General features: G+C 49.7%; 1 protein-coding gene and 1 pseudogene across 1 annotated transcript in view; both read right to left on the bottom strand.

The window, feature by feature from the left end:
* Positions 1-23078, bottom strand: part of LOC135057207 (oocyte zinc finger protein XlCOF7.1-like) — a 160071-nt gene that overhangs the window by 115320 nt on the left and 21673 nt on the right. Inside the window, exons 5-6 of the mRNA XM_063963100.1 lie at positions 8031-8128; positions 5333-5432 (exon numbers count right to left, since the gene is read on the bottom strand). Coding sequence (XP_063819170.1) covers positions 5333-5432; positions 8031-8128 — 198 coding nt within the window. The remainder of the gene's footprint in view (positions 1-5332; positions 5433-8030; positions 8129-23078) is intronic.
* LOC134897507 (5S ribosomal RNA) lies at positions 17004-17121 on the bottom strand (annotated as a pseudogene).

Below are 23078 nucleotides of genomic sequence, written 5' to 3'. Positions count from 1 at the left end.
TAAACAATTAAGTGATAATGTCAGCAATTTGCAAAAAACTGTTGACGACATGAGACAGCCGGCAAATCAATTAGTGCCTGTCCAGGCGTCTCAGACACCGTCAGGGGCCCTAAAACGCCCGTTACCTCAGTGGGTCGACACAGACCCAGACACAGATACTGAGTCTAGTGTCGACGGTGACGAGACAAACGTGATGTCCAGCAGGGCCACACGTTACATGATCACAGCAATGAAAGAGGCATTGAACCTTTCTGACACTACAAGTACCACAAAGAAGGGTATTATGTGGGGGGTGAAAAAACTACCAATAGTTTTTCCTGAGTCAGATGAAATAAATGAGGTGTGTGATAAAGCGTGGGGTTTCCCCGATAAAAAACAGCTAATTTCTAATAAATTATTAGCACTATATCCTTTCCCGCCAGAGGTTAGGACGCGCTGGGAAACACCCCCTAGGGTAGATAAGGCGCTCACACGTTTATCTAAACAAGTAGCGTTACCGTCCCCTGATACGGCCACCCTCAAAGAACCGGCTGATAGAAGACTGGAAAATATCCTAAAGAGTATATACACACATACTGGTGTTATACTGCGACCAGCAATCGCCTCAGCCTGGATGTGTAGTGCTGGAGTCGCATGGTCGGATTCCCTGACTGAGAATATTGATACCCTGGATAGGGACAGTATTTTGTTAACTATAGAGCATTTAAAGGATGCATTGCTATATATGCGTGATGCACAGAGGGATATTTGCACCCTGGCATCAAGAGTCAGTGCTATGTCCATCTCTGCCAGAAGAGCGTTATGGACGCGACAGTGGTCAGGGGATGCAGATTCCAAACGGCACATGGAAGTATTGCCGTATAAAGGGGAGGAGTTATTTGGGGCTGGTCTATCGGACCTGGTGGCCACGGCAACGGCTGGAAAATCCACCTTTTTACCCCAGGTCACTTCACATCAACAGAAAAAGACACCGTCTTTTCAAACTCAGTCCTTTCGTTCCCATAAATACAAGCGAGCAAAAGGCCACTCTTTTCTGCCCCGGGGCAGAGGAAGGGGAAAAAGACTGCACCATGCAGCCGCTTCCCAGGAGCAGAAGCCCTCCTCTGCTTCTGCCAAGTCTTCAGCATGACGCTGGGGCTTTACAAGCAGACTCAGATATGGTGGGGGCCCGTCTCAAGAATTTCAACGCGCAGTGGGCTCACTCGCAAGTGGATCCCTGGATTCTACAGGTAGTATCACAGGGGTACAAACTGGAATTCGAGGCGTTTCCCCCTCATCGGTTCCTGAAGTCTGCTTTACCAAAGTCTCCCTCCGACAGGGAGGCAGTTTTGGAAGCCATTCACAAGCTGTATTCCCAGCAGGTGATAATCAAGGTACCCCTCTTACAACAGGGAAAGGGGTATTATTCCACGCTGTTTGTGGTACCGAAGCCGGACGGCTCGGTGAGACCAATCTTAAATCTGAAATCTTTGAACACTTACATAAAAAGGTTCAAATTCAAGATGGAGTCACTCAGAGCAGTGATAGCGAACCTGGAAGAAGGGGACTATATGGTGTCTCTGGACATCAAAGATGCTTATCTCCACGTCCCAATATACCCTTCTCACCAAGGGTACCTCAGGTTTGTAGTACAAAACTGTCATTATCAGTTTCAGACGCTGCCGTTTGGATTGTCCACGGCACCTCGGGTCTTTACCAAGGTAATGGCCGAAATGAGGATTCTTCTACGAAGAAAAGGCATCTTAATTATCCCTTACTTGGACGATCTCCTGATAAGGGCAAGAACCAGGGAACAGTTAGAAGTCGGAGTGGCACTATCTCAGGTAGTGTTACGTCAGCACGGGTGGATTCTAAATATTCCAAAATCGCAGCTGATTCCAACGACACGTCTCCTGTTCCTAGGAATGATTCTGGACACAGTCCAGAAGAAGGTGTTTCTCCCGGAGGAGAAGGCCAGGGAGTTATCCGAGCTAGTCAGGAACCTCCTAAAACCAGGACAGGTCTCAGTACATCAGTGCACGAGGGTCCTGGGAAAAATGGTGGCTTCTTACGAAGCGATTCCATTCGGAAGATTCCATGCAAGAACGTTTCAGTGGGATCTACTGGACAAATGGTCCGGATCGCATCTTCAGATGCATCAGCGGATAACCCTGTCGACAAGGACAAGGGTGTCTCTCCTGTGGTGGCTGCAGAGGGCTCATCTTCTAGAGGGCCGCAGATTTGGCATTCAGGATTGGATCCTGGTAACCACGGATGCCAGCCTGAGAGGCTGGGGAGCAGTCACACAGGGAAGGAATTTCCAGGGCTTATGGTCAAGCATGGAAACATCTCTTCATATAAACATTCTGGAACTAAGGGCCATTTACAATGCCTTAAGTCAAGCAAAACCTCTGCTTCAGGGTCAGGCGGTGTTGATCCAATCGGACAACATCACGTCAGTCGCCCACGTAAACAGACAGGGCGGCACGAGAAGCAGGAGGGCAATGACAGAAGCTGCAAGGATTCTTCGCTGGGCGGAAAATCATGTGATAGCACTGTCAGCAGTGTTCATTCCGGGAGTGGACAACTGGGAAGCAGACTTCCTCAGCAGACACGACCTTCACCCGGGAGAGTGGGGACTTCACCCGGAAGTCTTCCACCTGATTGTAAACCGTTGGGAAAAACCAAAAGGTGGACATGATGGCGTCACGTCTAAACAAAAAACTGGACAGATATTGCGCCAGGTCAAGGGACCCTCAGGCAATAGCAGTGGACGCTCTGGTAACGCCGTGGGTGTACCAGTCAGTGTATGTGTTCCCTCCTCTGCCTCTCATACCAAAAGTATTGAGAATCATAAGAAGGAGAGGAGTAAGAACGATACTCGTGGTTCCGGATTGGCCAAGAAGGACTTGGTACCCGGAACTTCAAGAGATGCTCACGGACGAACCGTGGCCTCTACCTCTAAGAAAGGACCTGCTACTGCAGGGGCCTTGTCTGTTCCAAGACTTACCGCGGCTGCGTTTGACGGCATGGCGGTTGAACGCCGGATCCTAAAGGAAAAGGGCATTCCAGAAGAAGTCATCCCTACTCTGGTCAAAGCCAGGAAGGAAGTAACCGCAAAACATTATCACCGCATTTGGCGTAAATATGTTGCGTGGTGTGAGGCCAAGAAGGCCCCTACAGAGGAATTTCAACTGGGTCGTTTCCTGCATTTCCTGCAAACAGGACTGTCTATGGGCCTAAAATTAGGGTCCATTAAGGTTCAAATTTCGGCCTTGTCGATTTTCTTCCAGAAAGAACTGGCTTCAGTACCTGAAGTTCAGACATTTGTGAAAGGGGTGCTGCACATACAGCCTCCTTTTGTGCCTCCAGTGGCACCTTGGGATCTCAATGTTGTATTGAGTTTTCTAAAATCACATTGGTTTGAACCACTTTCCACTGTGGACTTAAAATATCTCACGTGGAAGGTGTCGATGCTGTTAGCCTTGGCTTCAGCCAGGCGTGTGTCAGAATTGGCGGCTTTATCATATAAAAGCCCTTACTTAATTTTTCATTCTGACAGGGCGGAATTGAGGACTCGTCCTCAATTTCTACCTAAGGTGGTTTCTGCATTTCACTTGAACCAACCTATTGTGGTGCCTGCGGCTACTAGGGACTTGGAGGACTCCAAGTTGCTAGACGTTGTCAGGGCCCTGAAAATATATGTTTCCAGGACGGCTGGAGTCAGGAAAACTGACTCGCTGTTTATCCTGTATGCACCCAACAAGCTGGGTGCTCCTGCTTCAAAGCAGACGATTGCTCGTTGGATTTGTAGTACAATTCAACTTGCACATTCCGTGGCAGGATTGCCACAGCCAAAATCAGTAAAAGCCCATTCCACAAGGAAAGTGGGCTCATCTTGGGCGGCTGCCCGAGGGGTCTCGGCTTTACAACTTTGCCGAGCAGCTACTTGGTCAGGGGCAAACACGTTTGCTAAATTCTACAAATTTGATACCCTGGCTGAGGAGGACCTGGAGTTCTCTCATTCGGTGCTGCAGAGTCATCCGCACTCTCCCGCCCGTTTGGGAGCTTTGGTATAATCCCCATGGTCCTTACGGAGTCCCAGCATCCACTAGGACGTCAGAGAAAATAAGATTTTACTTACCGATAAATCTATTTCTCGTAGTCCGTAGTGGATGCTGGGCGCCCATCCCTAGTGCGGATTGTCTGCAATACTTGTATATAGTTATTGTTACAAAAATTCGGGTTATTATTGTTTGAGCCATCTTTTCAGAGGCTCCTTTGCATTTATCATACTGTTAACTGGGTTCAGATCACGAGTTGTACGGTGTGATTGGTGTGGCTGGTATGAGTCTTACCCGGGATTCAAGATCCTTCCTTATTATGTACGCTCGTCCGGGCACAGTATCCTAACTGAGGCTTGGAGGAGGGTCATAGGGGGAGGAGCCAGTGCACACCACCTGATCCTTAAGCTTTTATTTTGTGCCCTGTCTCCTGCGGAGCCGCTATTCCCCATGGTCCTTACGGAGTCCCAGCATCCACTACGGACTACGAGAAATAGATTTATCGGTAAGTAAAATCTTATTTTTTCAAACACAGACTGTAACATGACAGTTAGGAGCTGTTTAGCTGGTGCTTTATCACCGTGCAACTTATCACTCTCCAAGGCTTGATAAATCTGGGCCTTAATGCTGTATTCCATCTGATAGCCCAGGTTTCTCCAGCCATTTTGTAAAGACAGAGGAAAACTTATCTCAAAAAGGAGTTACTCTGGTCAGCTTGTAAGGATGCGACAAGGTAAGCAATAGAGAAGCCAGCCTGGCTCCTACACTAAACAGCCGGAGGCTTTGAGATGGGATGCGGTTATGTTACTGGCGCTCAGGATCCCAGCGGTCAGAATGCCTACGCCGGAATCCCGAATGCTAAGAATGGGGTCAGACGGAATGCCAACCCACAGGGTCTATTCCCACACGTGGGTGTCCACGAGTGGGAAAAGAACCTGTGGTGAGCGCAGATTTGTTGCACTCGCCTTATCCCCCCCGCCGGCATTCTGCTGCCGGGATCCCGGTGTCGTTAGGTTGACTTCCAGGATCCCGGCAGCCGGCATATCATAACCTACCCTTTGAGACAATGGACTACATTTACGAAGTGGTGGCTTTTGTAAGTTGCCGTAAGCTAATGTACCAACTACACAAAATACTGTAGAACATCTTTACGTAGGATTGCCCTGGGGAGGGGTGACAAAAGGGTTTGAGCAACTCTACATAAGATTGATCCCCAAGTATGCCATCGAGAATAGGGTACTTCGGCTTTTTAAAAGCTATTTTCCTGTAATTACCGAGTAATGACTCACCTGTGCAGACGTCTGCAGGAATTTCCTCCTTAATATCCATACTCCTCTCATCTCCTCCTTCTGGAACAATATCAACTATCACCACATTCAGGTTTTCCTCCTAAATACACAGAACAACAACATTAATAAATTCATATTCAAGAATGTTTGATACATTTGTAAAATAAAATATTTCCATTATTTATTGTGGGCGGGATGACCTAAAGCTTAAAATGCGGCCAAAACTCAGAATATCCTGTTTTCTGCATTTTGGCCGTGTTTCCATATGTACCAAGTTCCAGAATGTGACACTTTCCAGAGCTTGGAGCCGATGGGTAACTCCATCTGTGTGTGGGCGTTACCCAATAGAAGCCTATGGGCTTCTTTTCCCAATTCCCTGAGAGGGATCCAACCGGGTCCCTCCCAGCACCCCTGGCAGCTGCCGCGTCACTCCGCCCATACACAGAAGGGCTCCAGGGTCCTAAACCTGGAAGTTCTTGTATCAAAAAGGACATCTCCTATACTGAATTAAGCAGCATATTTTAGAATTTGCGCAATGTTCAGATTAAATTGTTTTTAATAACATTTATAAAACAAGACACGGCTGAAAAGCTTGGCCAGGTAATTAAAGGGATTAAAGTGCTGAGAGTAAAGCCGGAATTATTGGGCTGGTCAGCCAGACAACTATACAGTGCGCATGCAGGAACATCAGCCGATAAACAGCTTCAAACGCTCCTACAACGGTCAGATCGGGAGGGCAGCATAGCATTTGCAGGACAGGTTATCTTACTCCTGACATCCCGATCTAACACTGAGCAAGAAATTGGTGAATGTATGGGCGTGCACCTATCCGATAATCAGCACATACTGAGCGTTTATCAGATCAGCGTATACTGATAGTGTGCACCCAGCTTAAAGGGAGGAGAAAAATCTGGCTAGTATGGGGTCATAAAACTTGTATCAGTAACCAGGAGCAGGTAACAGATGATCAATTAGGAAGCACACAGAAAAGACAGGAGATGAGACAGAGGCACACCCCATCAAAATACCTTATACCACTGCATCAGTGCAGGCAGCCACACTGCTGCGGATTAGAATTCCCATAAACACACGGCTATAAGGAAGCTGCTACCTGCGTGTAATATGCTTCCAAATATCTTACGAAGAATATGTACAAAGAAGGCAGGCGGTGAGCCACTGACAGCAGAGACAGGCAGCATGTGACAGGAAGACTCCCAGCCGCGTCAGGAAGATATTATTTTATATAGCTGGACAGGTCCTGTTTAAGAAAATAATTTGGACAACAGCATCTCCAAAGGGTTTGGTATATTAGTTAAACATACACCATGTCGACATTCGTGGCGTCAACCTGAAACTGCTGACAAGGTCATGGTAACGCCGAAGAAGTGCCGACAATGTTTTTTTAAAGTAAGTCTATCCCTAACCTTAATACTGACGTTTTGACAATGTTGACATTTCATATGTCAACATTCTGTTGCAAACATTATGAATGTCAACATTGTCGGCTGTCGACCAACTTACTGCATACCTCCCCAAATGATTATCGTGGAAGTGCCAACTCTTTGACCTAATAAGTTTATCTTTACAGTACAAAGAAAGGAAAGGACAATCAAATATTGAGAGTGCAAAGCTGAATAGGTAAGTAGTTTAAGAACACTTACCTCACTCACTGGCAATGCATATCTATTGTGCACGGTATGTGACTTAGCGGAACTGCTCTTAATAGCATATGGATACATAGTAAAAGGTATTTTCAGGAAGTGCTAAAGGGCCCTGCACATTTAGCGATCCGCTGCCGAGCTGCCCGACGGCGGATACGGCCGACCTGGTGGCGGGGGGGGGGGGGGGGGGGCAGTGACGGGGAGGCGGGGGGGGGGGGGGGGGGGAGTGAAGTTTCTTCACTCCCCCCCCCGTCACCTGGCTTCATAGAAGTGCAGGCAAATATGGACGAGATCGTCCATATTGGCCTGCATGCACAGCCGACGGGGCACCAGCGATGAACGAGCGCGGGGCCGCGCATCGTTCATCGCTGGTGCCTCCACACTCACAGATATGAACGGTATCTCGTTCATTAATGAACGAGATCCCGTCACCTGGCTTCATAGAAGTGCAGGCAAATATGGACGAGATCGTCCATATTGGCCTGCATGCACAGCCGACGGGGCACCAGCGATGAACGAGCGCGGGGCCGCGCATCGTTCATCGCTGGTGCCTCCACACTCACAGATATGAACGGTATCTCGTTCATTAATGAACGAGATCGTTCATATCTTTCAGTATTAACGCCCAGTGTGTAGGGCTTTTATGAGTGGAAGAAGGGGAAGGTAAAGATGTATGGGCCCAAAATCACTGCTTCCGTCACTTCAGGTCATGTGGTTTACCACGTGACATGAATACATAGATTTGGTTGGACAGTGAAATTATTCAGGCAAAGTATTCAGACTGACTAACATGCAAACACTGGAACGGAGTAAGTGACCTGGGAGCCAATCAAAAACCAGTGATGTCTGTTTTCATTCACTTAGCAAGGGCATTGACTTATAGGTATATTATGGCGTTTGCTTGGCCACCCCTCCAGTTATGTTTTAGATTTTTATGTATATAAAATGTTAGTACAGTTTTCTATTCTTAAAAAACAAAATTACTTACACAATCCATAAATTTGTAAAAGAGCAATAGCCATATTGTGCTGTCATACCTTAATGTATGTGTCCGGCGTGAGGTCTTCCTCTGTAGAATCAGGTGAATATAGAGGACTGGCACATCCCTCTGATGTACTTCTATTACTGGATCCATCTGCAGACAGAGACAGGCACAAACAGAGACTGACCACACTGTTTATACCTGTGACACTTACTCCACAATGAGCTACACATCTCTAGAGCTTCACTGGAAGTACAAACCTATGGACCCTGAAGAAGAAATTATGCTTCCGTTTGCAAGGAGCACACATATCCAGGGTATCATTATTTTCACATCACACTGCAACAATGTTTTTCCAAGCTTTAAAATTGTTGGATATACTCAACTCTAAATTAGGCCCTTGCAGGCTGATTCTGAAGTAAGAGCAAAGCCAAAAGCTCAGCTAGACAGCCATGTAGGTCTGTTATTGCGTTCTCAGTACCTGAGGTAAAGGATAGTTACAGTTGTGTATCATCTGCATAGCAGTGGTACACCAGGCCATGGCGTCTAAGGGGTATATTCAATAATAGTCGGGTCCATTCCGACATGCAGTTGTCGGAATGGACCCGACAACCCCTATTCAAAAGAGCGGCCAAATCCGACTGTCGGATTTGGCCGCTCCCGTTTCCTGCTGCTGCTGCTGTTAGCAGCGGGGAGAGCCGTCAGCGGCGCCGGGGGATGAGAGCGGTTAGCGGCGCCGTCTGGAGGAAGTGATGTCTTCGGCGCCGGGAGCAGGTGACGTCTGTGGCCCGGGGGGGAGAGAGCAGCGGAGGAGACGGATCGAACGGGGGAGGAGACGGGGGAGCAGCGGCTGCAGCGGCGGAGGCTCACGGCAGCGTCCACCCGGCTCCAGCAAGCAGGACCTCGCTTGCTGGAGCCGTGTGGACGCTGCCGCTGAGTCCCTGCTCTCCCGTCTGGAGCGCTGCTCCCCCGTCTCCTGCTCTCAATTCACTTATCTCAATCCGGCTTTTTTTAAAGTCCGATTGAGATTGTCGGAAACGGGGCTAAAACCTGTCGATTAGCGTGCATTCCGACAGGTCGGGTTTTTCCGACTTGTCGGAATAAATGGGGCTGTAATGAATAGGTCGGAACCCCTTCAGACCTAAAACTGTCGGAAACTGCCGACTTTCCGACAAGACAGCAGCTTCCGACAGTTATTGAATATACCCCTAATTATTTCACCAAGTGGTAGTATGTATACTGCAAAATGCATGAGATAGTATAGAACCCTGTGGAAAACCTCACTGAATGTAAAATGTGCAGAGGGGGGATGTCCAAACTCAAATCTAAATTGCAGTGTAAAAATAAACCTGCGCAGTAATTGTGGGCTACATGCAAAAGCAGTCAGTATTTACCCTGCATGAAACAAAAAAATTATTTGCACTTCTTGCTAGAGGCAGGCTAAAGACGATTCATAATTAGTTACCGTTTCATTCAAAAATTAAATTATGTCAGCCAGACCCATATCCTGAACTATAACCAAAACAAACATTTGTGACTAGAGAAGATCTCTGGGCTGGTAACACACAGTGACATGATGTGGGGGGGGGAGCAGGAGTATAACAGGGGCTGATGGCTCCTGATGTATGAGATACACAAGTGAGTGTGTGGAAGAGACTGGTCAGATCTCTGGGCTGGTAACACATAGTGACATGATGTGAGGGGTACAGCAGGAGTCTAATAGGGCTGATGGCTCCTGATGTATGAGATACACCAGAGAGTGTGGGGAGGAGACTGGTCAGATATCTGGGCTGGTAACACATAGTGACATGATGTGAGGGGGAGAGCAGGAGTGTAATAGGGGCTGATGGCTCCTGATGTATGAGATACACCAGAGAGTGTGGGGAAGAGACTGGTCAGATATCTGGGCTGGTAACACATAGTAACATGATGTGAGGGGGAGAGCAGGAGTATAATAGGGATGATGGCTCTTGATGTATAAGATACACCAGAGAGAGTGTGTGTGCATGTGTGGTTGGGGGGGGCTTAGGCACTGGTCAGATCTCCTGAAATTAGACCCCCACAAGGGCACTTAGGTGTCATTGAGTCAGAGAAAGCCATAAAACATTGCCCCATCTCCTGTCTCTATCACTGTGTCACCAAAACAAAGGACAAAGTTTAAAGGACGGAATTCCAAATGATGGAACCCAGATCTCAGAGATGGAGAAAAAAATGCTATTTCTCTTACGTCCTAGAGGATACTGGGAATCCATTTAGTACCATGGGATATAGACGGGTCCACTTGGAGCCATGGGCACTATAGAAGTTTGATTGTGTGTGTTGGCTTCTCCCTCTATGCCTCTCCTACCAGACTCAGTTTAGAAAATGTGCCCAGAGGAGCCGGTCACAGAGAGTTTTCTGCATTTATTTTCTACGTTTGTTATTTTCAGGCAGAACTGGATGGCAACAGCCTGCCTGCTTCGTGGGACTTGGGGGGGGGGGGGTCCCAACACCACTAAGGGTTAACGGTCCCGTTCCCCGCTGACAGGACACTAGCTCCTGAGGGAACTATTCACAAGCCCCACCACGGCGAGCGTACATTCCCGCAGCACGCCGCCACCCCTAACAGAGCCAGAAGAAAGAAGAGTGGTGAGTACTAAACCAGCTTCCCGGTTAGCGGGTCGCCGGCCATTATGGCGGAATGAGGGTACGGAGACGCACGGCTTCTACGCGGGGCGGACTGAGTCTCCTGACTAAGTACACTGTGTCACAATCCTGACTGTAGGTTTTATATTTGGTGACTTACCCCTGCCATCTGTCCTGGATCCTGTGTCTTTTCACTCACGGAGTTAAACAGCTTGTCAGTTTTCCTGAGTTCTCTGCCTGAGAGGTAATAGGTAATCAGCTCCACCTGTGGTGATCTCCTGTGTGAGGCTGAATTCAGTAATCTAAAAGCAAGCATCCTGTGTTTTGCAGAAGTCCAGGCTTCAGTGTTCTCTTGGCCTGCTAGGCCTCATTCTACATCACAGCCTTGGCTAGAGTAGTCACATGACAGTGACATCACCTAATCCTGCCCACCAATCATCAAGGACCAGGAAGTATAAATCAGGAGGCTGAGTTGTAATCTGGGCCAGTTCCTTATGTCACATACAGCCTTGTGTGGGTCTTAAGCTGAGCTCCCTAAAGGTAACCTTTGTACCTAAGTTCCTGTGGAAACTCTGCTCCCTTGTTACCGTTTGGTTTACTTGTGTGTTGCCATTTGATTTCACCATTTCCCTGAGTCTCAATGTAAAGGTACAGCTGCAATGTTTCGTCTTAAAGGCACAGTACTGAATTCCGTGTTCTCCCCTGAAAACCACAGCTGTCGTGTTTCAGTTTTACTGCTGTTGTAGTTGGGATCTCCAGGGCTCAGTACCTCGTGCCTCAGCATCTCCGTGCCTCAGCACCTCCGTGCTCCCAGCACCTCCGTGCTCCCAGCACCTCCGTGCTCCCAGCACCTCCGTGCCTCAGCATCTCCGTGCCTCAGCATCTCCGTGCCTCAGCATCTCCGTGCCTCAGCACCTCCGTGCTTCCAGCATCTCTGTGCCTCGGTACCTCCGTGCCTCAGCACCTCCGTGCTTCCAGCATCTTCGTGCCTCAGTACCTTTGTGCCTCAGCACCTCCGTGCTTCCAGCATCTTCGTGCCTCAGTACCTCCGTGCCTCAGCACCTCCGTGCTTCCAGCATCTCCGTGCCTCAGTACCTCCGTGCTTCCAGCACCCCCGTGCCTCAGTACCTCCGTGCCTCAGTACCTCCGTGCCTCAGTACCTCCGTGCTTCCAGCACCTCAGCATCTCCGTGACTCAGCACCTCAGTGCCTCAGTACCTCCGTGCCACAGCACCTCCGTGCCACAGCACCTCCGTGCCACAGCACCTCCGTGCCTCAGTACCTCCGTGCCACAGCATCTCCGTGCTTCCAGCACCTCCGTGCCTCAGCACCCCTACGCACCCCAGTGTCTCTACGCACCCCAGTGCCTCCACGCACCTCAGTGCCTCCACGCACCTCAGTGCCTCCAAGCACCTCAGTGCCTCCAAGCACCTCGGTGTCCGCAAGCACCTCGGTGTCCGCAAGCACCTCGGTGTCCGCAAGCACCTCAGTGTCCGCAAGCACCTCAGTGTCTCCAAACACCCCGTGCCCTTTAGCACAATTATACCTGGTATTCTTCACTGATTCATCAGTGCCTTTCCAGTTCTGTCTTTCAGGAGACCTTCAGCATGCCTCCTGTCTGCCGACCTAATCCTGCATGAGGAGAACCTAGATTCGGCCATCTCTGCTGCGGTTCCTCTTCCCAGTCACCGGAGGAAACCCAGAGTCCACAGCATTTCCAAGCCAGGTCAGTGGTAGTATTCACATAATCCTCCAGTCGCCCGCACAGACTTCACTACACCGGGTTCACAAAAACCTCAGTGATGACAGTAGGAACTGGCCACATGGACCCGGCCGAAAGTGTTAGTCTGACGCATGACCTCCTAAGCAATATTGCAGGACGCTTGGAAGGTCTGGAGTCGACTCAGCATCGATTGGCACAGTGTCTGCAGCGGAATTCGTCCTCCAGAGATTCTATGACCTTCTGCTCTAAGACTCCTGACCAACTGCAGATTTTCTACCAGATGTTACTACAGTTACAAGAACTTTTGTCTAGTATTCTCTCTGTGATGCCTGATCTCCTCAGGAATACTACCAACGTTGTTGATCCTGTTTTGTCCCATCCAGTTAATAGAGTCTCTTCCTCTGCGCAAGGGAAAGTTTTTCATCAGAGCTATCCACGGCCCAAGCTCTCTGAAGCTGAACGTCAGCGGCGTAAGGAGCTACATCTCTGTCTTTACTGTGGAAATTCTGGTCATTTTGTTAAAGACTGCATTCTTCGCAAGCCAGGTAATAGTGACAAATCTCAGTATCATAGTGCTCATGTCTACAAGTCATCCACAGTATCCGATTCTTCTGCTGCTGACGGGGGTATCAAGAAGGCTACTCTTCTGAGAGAGACTCAAATTTATGACTGGGGTCCGGTGGTTAAAAGACCTTATCCCAAGTTGGGTGTCCAGAGAAGAATGTTCAAGCCATTTACAGTCACAGAGGAGTCCGTGTCCACAGACCCAGGAGGGGCGTTTTCAGAGCGTCCAGCCCCAGGAGGGGCGTTTTCAGAGCGTCCAGCCCCAGGAGGGGCGTTTTCAGAGCGTCCAGCCCCAGGAGGGGCGTTTTCAGAGCGTCCAGCCCCAGGAGGGGCGTCTTCAGAGCGTCCAGCCCCAGGAGGGGCGTCTTCAGAGCGTCCAGCCCCAGGAGGGGCGTCTTCAGAGCGTCCAGCCCCAGGAGGGGCGTCTTCAGAGCGTCCAGCCCCAGAGAGTCTTCAGAGTGCTGCCCAGCCAGTGAGTCTACAGAGTGCTGCCCAGCCAGTGAGTCTACAGAGTGCTGCCCAGCCAGTGAGTCTACAGAGTGCTGCCCAGCCAGTGAGTCTACAGAGTGCTGCCCAGCCAGTGAGTCTACAGAGTGCTGCCCAGCCAGTGAGTCTACAGAGTGCTGCCCAGCCAGAGAGTCTACAGAGTGCTGCCCAGCCAGAGATTCTACAGAGTGCTGCCTCAGCCCAGCCCCGTGAAGAGGGGGCTCTTGCCTCAGCCCAGCCCCGTGAAGAGGGGGCTCTTGCCTCAGCCCAGCCCCGTGAAGTGGGGGCTCTTGCCTCAGCCCAGCCCTGTGAAGAAAGGGCTCAGCCCGTCCCGGTTCCAGCCGGTCCAGCAATATTCCAGGCCCTGCCTGGTCAGTCCGTCCCGGTTCCAGCCGGTCCAGCAATACTCCAGGACCAGCCTGGTCCGTCTCCTTTGGCTCCAGCCAATCCAAGTATCCTTGGATCCAATCCAGTCCTACTCGTCCAGCCAAAGCTTTCTTCAGTTTCATCCTCTAAGCTTTCGTCTGATGGTTTTCCACCTATCTACTTTGATGGAGATTTATTGCAATATGCCGCTCTGGTTGAACAATTTCTCTCTCGGATGGAGTCTGATCCTTCAGGTGCAGTAACTCTTTCCAACGTTACTCGATATCTGTTCCTGGCATTCAGAGGAAGAGCTTTGGAGTGGGCCAACATGCTCTTTGAGAGTAATGATCCTGTGTTCCATGACTTACAGACTTTCAGTAACGCTGTAGTTAAAGAATTTAGTCCTAAACCTTTGGAATCTGCATCAACGAAGGTCCTAAATTCTTCTGTATGAATTTCTCAAGTTCCTCTAAGATTCAAGATGGGTGTCCGGAGTCCACCCTTGAAGAGGGGGATACTGTCACAATCCTGACTGTAGGTTTTATATTTGGTGACTTACCCCTGCCATCTGTCCTGGATCCTGTGTCTTTTCACTCACGGAGTTAAACAGCTTGTCAGTTTTCCTGAGTTCTCTGCCTGAGAGGTAATAGGTAATCAGCTCCACCTGTGGTGATCTCCTGTGTGAGGCTGAATTCAGTAATCTAAAAGCAAGCATCCTGTGTTTTGCAGAAGTCCAGGCTTCAGTGTTCTCTTGGCCTGCTAGGCCTCATTCTACATCACAGCCTTGGCTAGAGTAGTCACATGACAGTGACATCACCTAATCCTGCCCACCAATCATCAAGGACCAGGAAGTATAAATCAGGAGGCTGAGTTGTAATCTGGGCCAGTTCCTTATGTCACATACAGCCTTGTGTGGGTCTTAAGCTGAGCTCCCTAAAGGTAACCTTTGTACCTAAGTTCCTGTGGAAACTCTGCTCCCTTGTTACCGTTTGGTTTACTTGTGTGTTGCCATTTGATTTCACCATTTCCCTGAGTCTCAATGTAAAGGTACAGCTGCAATGTTTCGTCTTAAAGGCACAGTACTGAATTCCGTGTTCTCCCCTGAAAACCACAGCTGTCGTGTTTCAGTTTTACTGCTGTTGTAGTTGGGATCTCCAGGGCTCAGTACCTCGTGCCTCAGCATCTCCGTGCCTCAGCACCTCCGTGCTCCCAGCACCTCCGTGCTCCCAGCATCTCCGTGCTCCCAGCATCTCCGTGCTCCCAGCATCTCCGTGCCTCAGCATCTCCGTGCCTCAGCATCTCCGTGCCTCAGCATCTCCGTGCCTCAGCACCTCCGTGCTTCCAGCATCTCTGTGCCTCGGTACCTCCGTGCCTCAGCACCTCCGTGCTTCCAGCATCTTCGTGCCTCAGTACCTCCGTGCCTCAGCACCTCCGTGCTTCCAGCATCTTCGTGCCTCAGTACCTCCGTGCCTCAGCACCTCCGTGCTTCCAGCATCTCCGTGCCTCAGTACCTCCGTGCTTCCAGCACCCCCGTGCCTCAGTACCTCCGTGCCTCAGTACCTCCGTGCCTCAGTACCTCCGTGCTTCCAGCACCTCAGCATCTCCGTGACTCAGCACCTCAGTGCCTCAGTACCTCCGTGCCACAGCACCTCCGTGCCACAGCACCTCCGTGCCACAGCACCTCCGTGCCTCAGTACCTCCGTGCCACAGCATCTCCGTGCTTCCAGCACCTCCGTGCCTCAGCACCCCTACGCACCCCAGTGTCTCTACGCACCCCAGTGCCTCCACGCACCTCAGTGCCTCCACGCACCTCAGTGTCCGCAAGCACCTCAGTGTCCGCAAGCACCTCAGTGTCCGCAAGCACCTCAGTGTCCGCAAGCACCTCAGTGTCTCCAAGCACCCCGTGCCCTTTAGCACAATTATACCTGGTATTCTTCACTGATTCATCAGTGCCTTTCCAGTTCTGTCTTTCAGGAGACCTTCAGCATGCCTCCTGTCTGCCGACCTAATCCTGCATGAGGAGAACCTAGATTCGGCCATCTCTGCTGCGGTTCCTCTTCCCAGTCACCGGAGGAAACCCAGAGTCCACAGCATTTCCAAGCCAGGTCAGTGGTAGTATTCACATAATCCTCCAGTCGCCCGCACAGACTTCACTACACCGGGTTCACAAAAACCTCAGTCATGACACACTGTTGTGTACACAGTACCCAGACTAGCAACACAGCAGCCATAAAAGGAGTCTGTCTCCATTTTATGCACCCAGACACATAAGCCAGTATAAAGAAGAGCAGGAAGACCGCGTGCCACTGAAGGGGCGGGGCTTCACTATGAGCGAACCCAGCAGCTCACAAGCGCCATTTTCCCTACTGCAGCTGACACAGACGCTGACTGACAGGGACGCGCAGCTCCTCCGGAAAGCCTCCAGTTTACAGGGGGAGGTAGCGATTACTAGTGTACTAAGGGGGTCAGAGTTGATCGCTCGCTGCCGTTTTTTGCAGCGCAGCGAACAGGTTACTACTGCGCACGCGTATGCACCGCAATGCGCATGCACATCGTACGGGTACAAAGCGGATCGTTGCTGGGCGATGGATTTAACGAAGAATCCATTCGCACAGCCGATCGCAAGGAGATTGACAGGAAGAGGGCGTTTGTGGGTGGCATCTGAACGTTTTCAGGGAGAGTTTGGAAAACGCAGGCGTGTCCAAGCGTTTGCAGGGCGGGTGTCTGACGTCAATTCTGGAACCGAAAAAAGAATGGTTCCCGTATAGTACTGGAGCCAAGAAGAAAAAGAAAGACTATATGTCTTTTCTGGGGCACGCTTTTTTGTAAATGGAATGATGAATTCTAAATAAAATATAACTTTTATTATCAACCTTCCTAAAATATTGGAAAAGAGGCAAAAAAAGGGGGAGGGGAGGGGAAAGGGAAAAGGGGAATAGCTGTTAATCAAAAAATTATTATGATTGTTATAATATCCAAATAATTCACATGATGTAATAACGATATAATTTGGCTTAATGGCTCTATAAGCGAAAATATGTGGGTGTCTCCAGTAATAAAAATTTGTGTATTTATGTGAGGTTTACTTTCTGAAATTGTGACAATATATATAGGTGAGAATAGAATCGGAAAAGAAAAACCTCAAATTAAAATAATGTGTGCCAGGCTCAATTCAAATTCCTGACTAAATCAGGAATCTGCAAAAGAAGGTCAAAAATGTAGAGGATAGTATTTCCAGGTCCTGTGTCCTGGATTTGGATAAAAATACCTGCAGTACCCGGTATTCCCTAGTGGTCTCCCAACCAGGTACTGACCTGGCCCACAGTGCTTGGCTTCCAAGATCAGACGAGGTTGGGCATACTCAGTATGGTTTGACCGCAGGTAGATATATCCCACACCGAATGACACCAGGAATTCTGTATCCTATATCCTGAGAGGATTGTCTCTGGTATTCTCCTACACTTCAAAATTTGTGTAAGATCTAATGGGTCTTGGCTTCAAAAAATGAACTGTTGAGGTGCCACCTCTTTCGTGTGGTAGGTCTTGAATCCCATATGATGATGGCTATTTGTCCTATGGAAACCAAAACAGTCACAGGTTCTGATGTCAAAAAATATCATATCAAGTGGGGCTTCCCAGGTTGGTGGAAGTCCTGATGACGGTGTGGCCCTGCTGTGAATGGGAAGGGTAGGGTAACAGAGAGAGAATGAAAAACACGGAAGAAAGAAAGAATAGAAAATAAGAATTTACTCACCGGTAATTCTATTTCTCGTAGTCCGTAGATGCTGGGAACTCCGTAAGGACCATGGGGAATAGCGGGCTCCGAAGGAGGCTGGGCACTCTAGAAAGATCTTAGACTACCTGGTGTGCACTGGCTCCTCCCACTATGACCCTCCTCCAAGCCTCAGTTAGGTACTGTGCCCGGACGAGCGTACACAATAAGGAAGGATTTTGAATCCCGGGTAAGACTCATACCAGCCACACCAATCACACCGTACAACTCGTGATATGAAACACAGTTAACAGTATGAAACAATAGAGCCTCTCAACAGATGGCTCAACAATAACCCGATTTAGTTAACAATAACTATGTACAAGTATTGCAGATAAACCGCACTTGGGATGGGCGCCCAGCATCCACTACGGACTACGAGAAATAGAATTACCGGTGAGTAAATTCTTATTTTCTCTAACGTCCTAGTGGATGCTGGGAACTCCGTAAGGACCATGGGGATTATACCAAAGCTCCCAAACGGGCGGGAGAGTGCGGATGACTCTGCAGCACCGAATGAGAGAACTCCAGGTCCTCCTCAGCCAGGGTATCAAATTTGTAGAATTTTGCAAACGTGTTTGCCCCTGACCAAGTAGCTGCTCGGCAAAGTGGTAAAGCCGAGACCCCTCGGGCAGCCGCCCAAGATGAGCCCACCTTCCTTGTGGAATGGGCATTGACAGATTTTGGCTGTGGCAGGCCTGCCACAGTATGTGCAAGCTGAATTGTGCTACAAATCCAACGAGCAATAGTCTGCTTAGAAGCAGGAGCACCCAGCTTGTTGGGTGCATACAGGATAAACAGCGAGTCAGATTTTCTGACTCCAGCCGTCCTGGAAACATATATTTTCAGGGCCCTGACAACGTCTAGCAACTTGGAGTCCTCCAAATCCTTAGTAGCCGCAGGCACCACAATAGGCTGGTTCAGGTGAAACGCTGACACCACCTTAGGGAGAAACTGGGGACGAGTCCTCAATTCTGCCCTATCCATATGGAAAATCAGATAAGGGCTTTTACATGATAAAGCCGCCAACTCTGACACTCGCCTGGCTGAAGCCAAGGCCAATAACATGACCACTTTCGACGTGAGATATTTCAGATCCACGGTTTTTAGTGGCTCAAACCAATGTGATTTTAAGAAACTCAACATCACGTTGAGATCCCAAGGTGCCACAGGAGGCACAAATGGGGGCTGAATATGCAGCACTCCTTTCACAAATGTCTTAACTTCAGGTACTGAAGCTAGTTCTTTTTGAAAGAAAATCGACAGAGCCGAGATCTGTACCTTAATGGAGCCCAGTTTTAGGCCCATATTCACTCCTGCTTGCAGGAAATGCAGAAATCGACCTAGTTGAAATTCCTCTGTTGGGGCCTTTTTGGCCTCGCACCATGCAACATATTTCCGCCATATGCGGTGATAATGCCGTAACATCTTTCCTGGCTTTAATAAGCGTAGGAATGACTTCCTCCGGAATGCCCTTTTCCTTCAGGATCCGGCGTTCAACCGCCATGCCGTCAAACGCAGCCGCGGTAAGTCTTGGAACAGACAGGGGCCCTGCTGCAGCAGGTCCTGTCTGAGCGGCAGAGACCACGGGTCCTCTGAGATCATCTCTTGAAGTTCCGGGTACCACGCTCTTCTCGGCCAATCCGGAACCACGAGAATTGTGTTTACTCCTCGCTTTCTTATTATTCTCAATACCTTTGGTATGAGAGGTAGAGGAGGGAACACATAAACTGACCGGTACACCCACGGTGTCACTAGAGCGTCCACAGCTATCGCCTGAGGGTCTCTTGACCTGGCGCAATACTTCTCTAGTTTTTTGTTTAGGCGGGACGCCATCATGTCCACCTGTGGACGACCCCATTGATTTACAATCATTTGGAAGACTTCTGGATGAAGTCCCCACTCTCCCGGGTGGAGGTCGTGCCTGCTGAGAAAGTCTGCTTCCCAGTTGTCCACTCCCGGGATGAACACTGCTAGTACATGATTCTCCGCCCATCGGAGAATTTTTGTGGCTTCTGCCATCGCCGTCCTGCTTCTTGTGCCGCCCTGTCGATTCACATGGGCGACTGCCGTGATGTTGTCTGACTGGATCAGCACCGGCTGGTGTAGGAGCAGGGATTTTGCTTGACTTAGGGCATTGTAAATGGCCCTTAGTTCCAGAATATTTATGTGAAGGGCAGTCTCCTGACTTGACCATAGTCCTTGGAAATTTCTTCCCTTTGTGACTGCCCCCCAGCCTCGTAGGCTGGCATCCGTGGTCACCAGGACCCAGTCCTGTATGCCGAATCTGCGGCCCTCCAGAAGATGAGCACTGTGCAGCCACCACAGAAGAGACACCCTGGTTCGTGGAGACAGGGTTATTAAACGATGCATCTGAAGATGCGATCCGGACCACTTGTCCAACAGGTCCCACTGAAAAATCCTGGCATGGAACCTGCCGAATGGAATTGCTTCGTAAGAAGCTACCATCTTTCCCAGGACCCGCGTGCAGTGATGCACCGATACCTGTTTTGGTTTTAGGAGGTCTCTGACTAGAGAAGACAACTCCCTGGCTTTCTCCTCCGGGAGAAACACTTTTTTCTGGGCCGTGTCCAGAATCATTCCCAGGAACATTAGACGTGTCGTGGGGACCAGCTGTGACTTTGGGATATTCAGAATCCAGCCGTGCTGGCTCAGCACTTCCTGAGATAGTGCTACTCCCACTAACAACTGTTCTTTGGATCGTGCCTTTATTAGGAGATCGTCCAAGTATGGGATAATTAAAACTCCCTTTTTTCGAAGGAGTATCATCATTTCCGCCATAACCTTGGTAAATACCCTCGGTGCCGTGGAGAGTCCAAACGGCAGCGTCTGGAATTGGTAATGGCAGTCCTGTACCACAAATCTGAGGTACTCCTGGTGAGAATTGTAAATGGGGACATGCAGGTAAGCATCCTTGATGTCCAGGGATACCATGTAATCCCCCTCGTCCAGGCTTGCAATAACCGCCCTGAGCGATTCCATCTTGAACTTGAATTTTTTTATGTATGTGTTCAAGGATTTCAAATTTAAAATGGGTCTCACCGAACCGTCCGGTTTCGGCACCACAAATAGTGTGGAATAGTAACCCCGGCCTTGTTGAAGTAGGGGTACCTTGATTATCACCTGCTGGGAATACAGCTTGTGAATCGCTGCTAGCACCGCCTCCCTGTCTGAGGGAGCAATCGGCAAGGCGGATTTTAGGAAACGGCGGGGTGGAGTCGCCTCGAATTCCAGCCTGTATCCCTGAGATACTATTTGAAGGATCCAGGGATCCACCTGTGAGCGGGCCCACTGATCGCTGAAATTCCTGAGGCGGGCCCCCACCGTACCTGGCTCCGCCTGTGAAGCCCCACCGTCATGCGGCGGACTTGGAAGAGGAAGCGGGGGAGGACTTTTGTTCCTGGGAACCTGCTGTTTGCTGCAGCCTTTTTCCCCTGCCTCTGCCTCTTGACAGAAAAGACCCTCCTTTTCCCCGCTTGTTTTTCTGGGACCGAAAGGACTGAACCTGATAAAATGGCGCCTTCTTAGGCTGTGAGGGGACATGGGGTAAAAATGCTGACTTCCCAGACGTTGCTGTGGAAACTAGGTCGGAGAGACCATCCCCAAATAATTCCTCCCCCTTATAAGGCAAGACTTCCATGTGCCTTTTGGAATCTGCATCTCCAGTCCACTGGCGAGTCCATAAGCATCTCCTAGCAGAGATAGATAATGCACTTATTTTAGATGCCAGCCGGCAGATTTCCCTCTGTGCATCTCTCATGTATAAGACTGAGTCTTTTATATGGTCAATTGTTAGCAGGATCGTGTCTCTGTCTAACGTGTCAATATTTTCTGACAGTTTATCTGACCACGCAGCGGCAGCACTGCACATCCATGCTGACGCAATAGCTGGTCTGAGCAGAATGCCTGAGTGTGTATATACAGACTTCAGGATCGCCTCCTGCTTTCTATCAGCAGGTTCCTTAAGGGCGGCCGTATCCTGGGACGGTAGTGCCACCTTTTTAGACAAACGTGTGAGCGCTTTATCCACCCTCGGGGGTGTTTCCCAACGTAACCTATCCTCTGGCGGGAAAGGGAACGCCATTAGTAGCTTCTTAGGAATTACCAATTTCTTATCAGGGGAAGCCCACGCTTCTTCACACACTTCATTTAATTCATCTGACGGGGGAAAAACTACAGGTAGTTTTTTCTCCCCAAACATAATACCCTTTTTTGTGGTACCTGGATGTAAATCAGAAATATTTAACACCTCTTTCATTGCCTCAATCATGCAGTGAATGGCCTTAACGGGCATTAAATTTGACTCATCGTCGTCGACACTGGTGTCAGTATCCGTGTCGACATCTACTTGTGCCACCTGAGATAACGGGCGTTTCAGAGCCCCTGATGACTTTTGAGACACCTGGACAGGCACGAGCTGAAGACTCGGCTCTCCCACAGTCGGCATGTCGTCAAATTTTTTATGTAAGGAGTCTATACGTGCACTCATTTCCTGCCATAATACCATCCACTCAGGTGTCTGACCCCCAGGGGGTGACATCCCTGCTAAAGGCATCTGCTCCCCCTCCACATCATTATCCTCCTCAAACATGTCGACACAGCCGTACCAACACACTCCACACACACAGGGAATGCTCAAATAGAGGACAGGACCCACAAAAGCCCTTTGGGGGGACAGAGTAAGAGTATGCCAGCACACACCAGAGCGCTATATATATACAGGGACTAACTGAGTTATGTCCCTAATAGCTGCTTTTTATATAATATACTGCAGTGCCAATTTTAATGCCCCCCCTCTCTTTTCCCTCTTACTGTACTGTAGAATTGCAGGGAAGAGCCAGGGAGCTTCCTTCCAGCCGAGCTGTGAGGGAAAAATGGCGCCAGTGTGCTGAGGAGATAGGCTCCGCCCCTTTTTCGCGGCCTATTCTCCCGCTTTTTATGGGATTCTGGCAGGGGTATTTACCTCATATATAGCCCATGGGGCTATATATTGAAGTATTTTAGCCAGCCAAGGTGTTTTTATTGCTGCCTCAGGGCGCCCCCCCCCAGCGCCCTGCACCCTCAGTGACCGGAGTGTGAAGTGTGTATGAGGAGCAATGGCGCACAGCTGCAGTGCTGTGCGCTACCTTGGTGAAGACAGGATGTCTTCATGCCGCCGATTTTCCGGACCATCTTCTTGCTTCTGGCTCTGTAAGGGGGACGGCGGCGCGGCTCCGGGACCGAACATCAAGGCTGGGCCTGCGGTCGATCCCTCTGGAGCTAATGGTGTCCAGTAGCCTAAGAAGCCCAATCCGGCTGCAAGCAGGCGAGTTCGCTTCTTCTCCCCTTAGTCCCTCGCTGCAGTGAGCCTGTTGCCAGCAGGTCTCACTGAAAATAACAAATTCTAAGACTATAACTTTCTAAGAGCTCAGGAGAGCCCCTAGTGTGCATCCAACCTCGGCCGGGCACGAAATCTAACTGAGGCTTGGAGGAGGGTCATAGTGGGAGGAGCCAGTGCACACCAGGTAGTCTAAGATCTTTCTAGAGTGCCCAGCCTCCTTCGGAGCC

The sequence above is a fragment of the Pseudophryne corroboree genome, chromosome 3, assembly GCF_028390025.1.
Source record: "Pseudophryne corroboree isolate aPseCor3 chromosome 3, aPseCor3.hap2, whole genome shotgun sequence".
NCBI lineage: Eukaryota > Metazoa > Chordata > Amphibia > Anura > Myobatrachidae > Pseudophryne > Pseudophryne corroboree.
The sequence above is the reverse complement of the archived record's forward strand: the minus strand, read 5'-3'. Positions and strand labels throughout refer to the sequence as shown.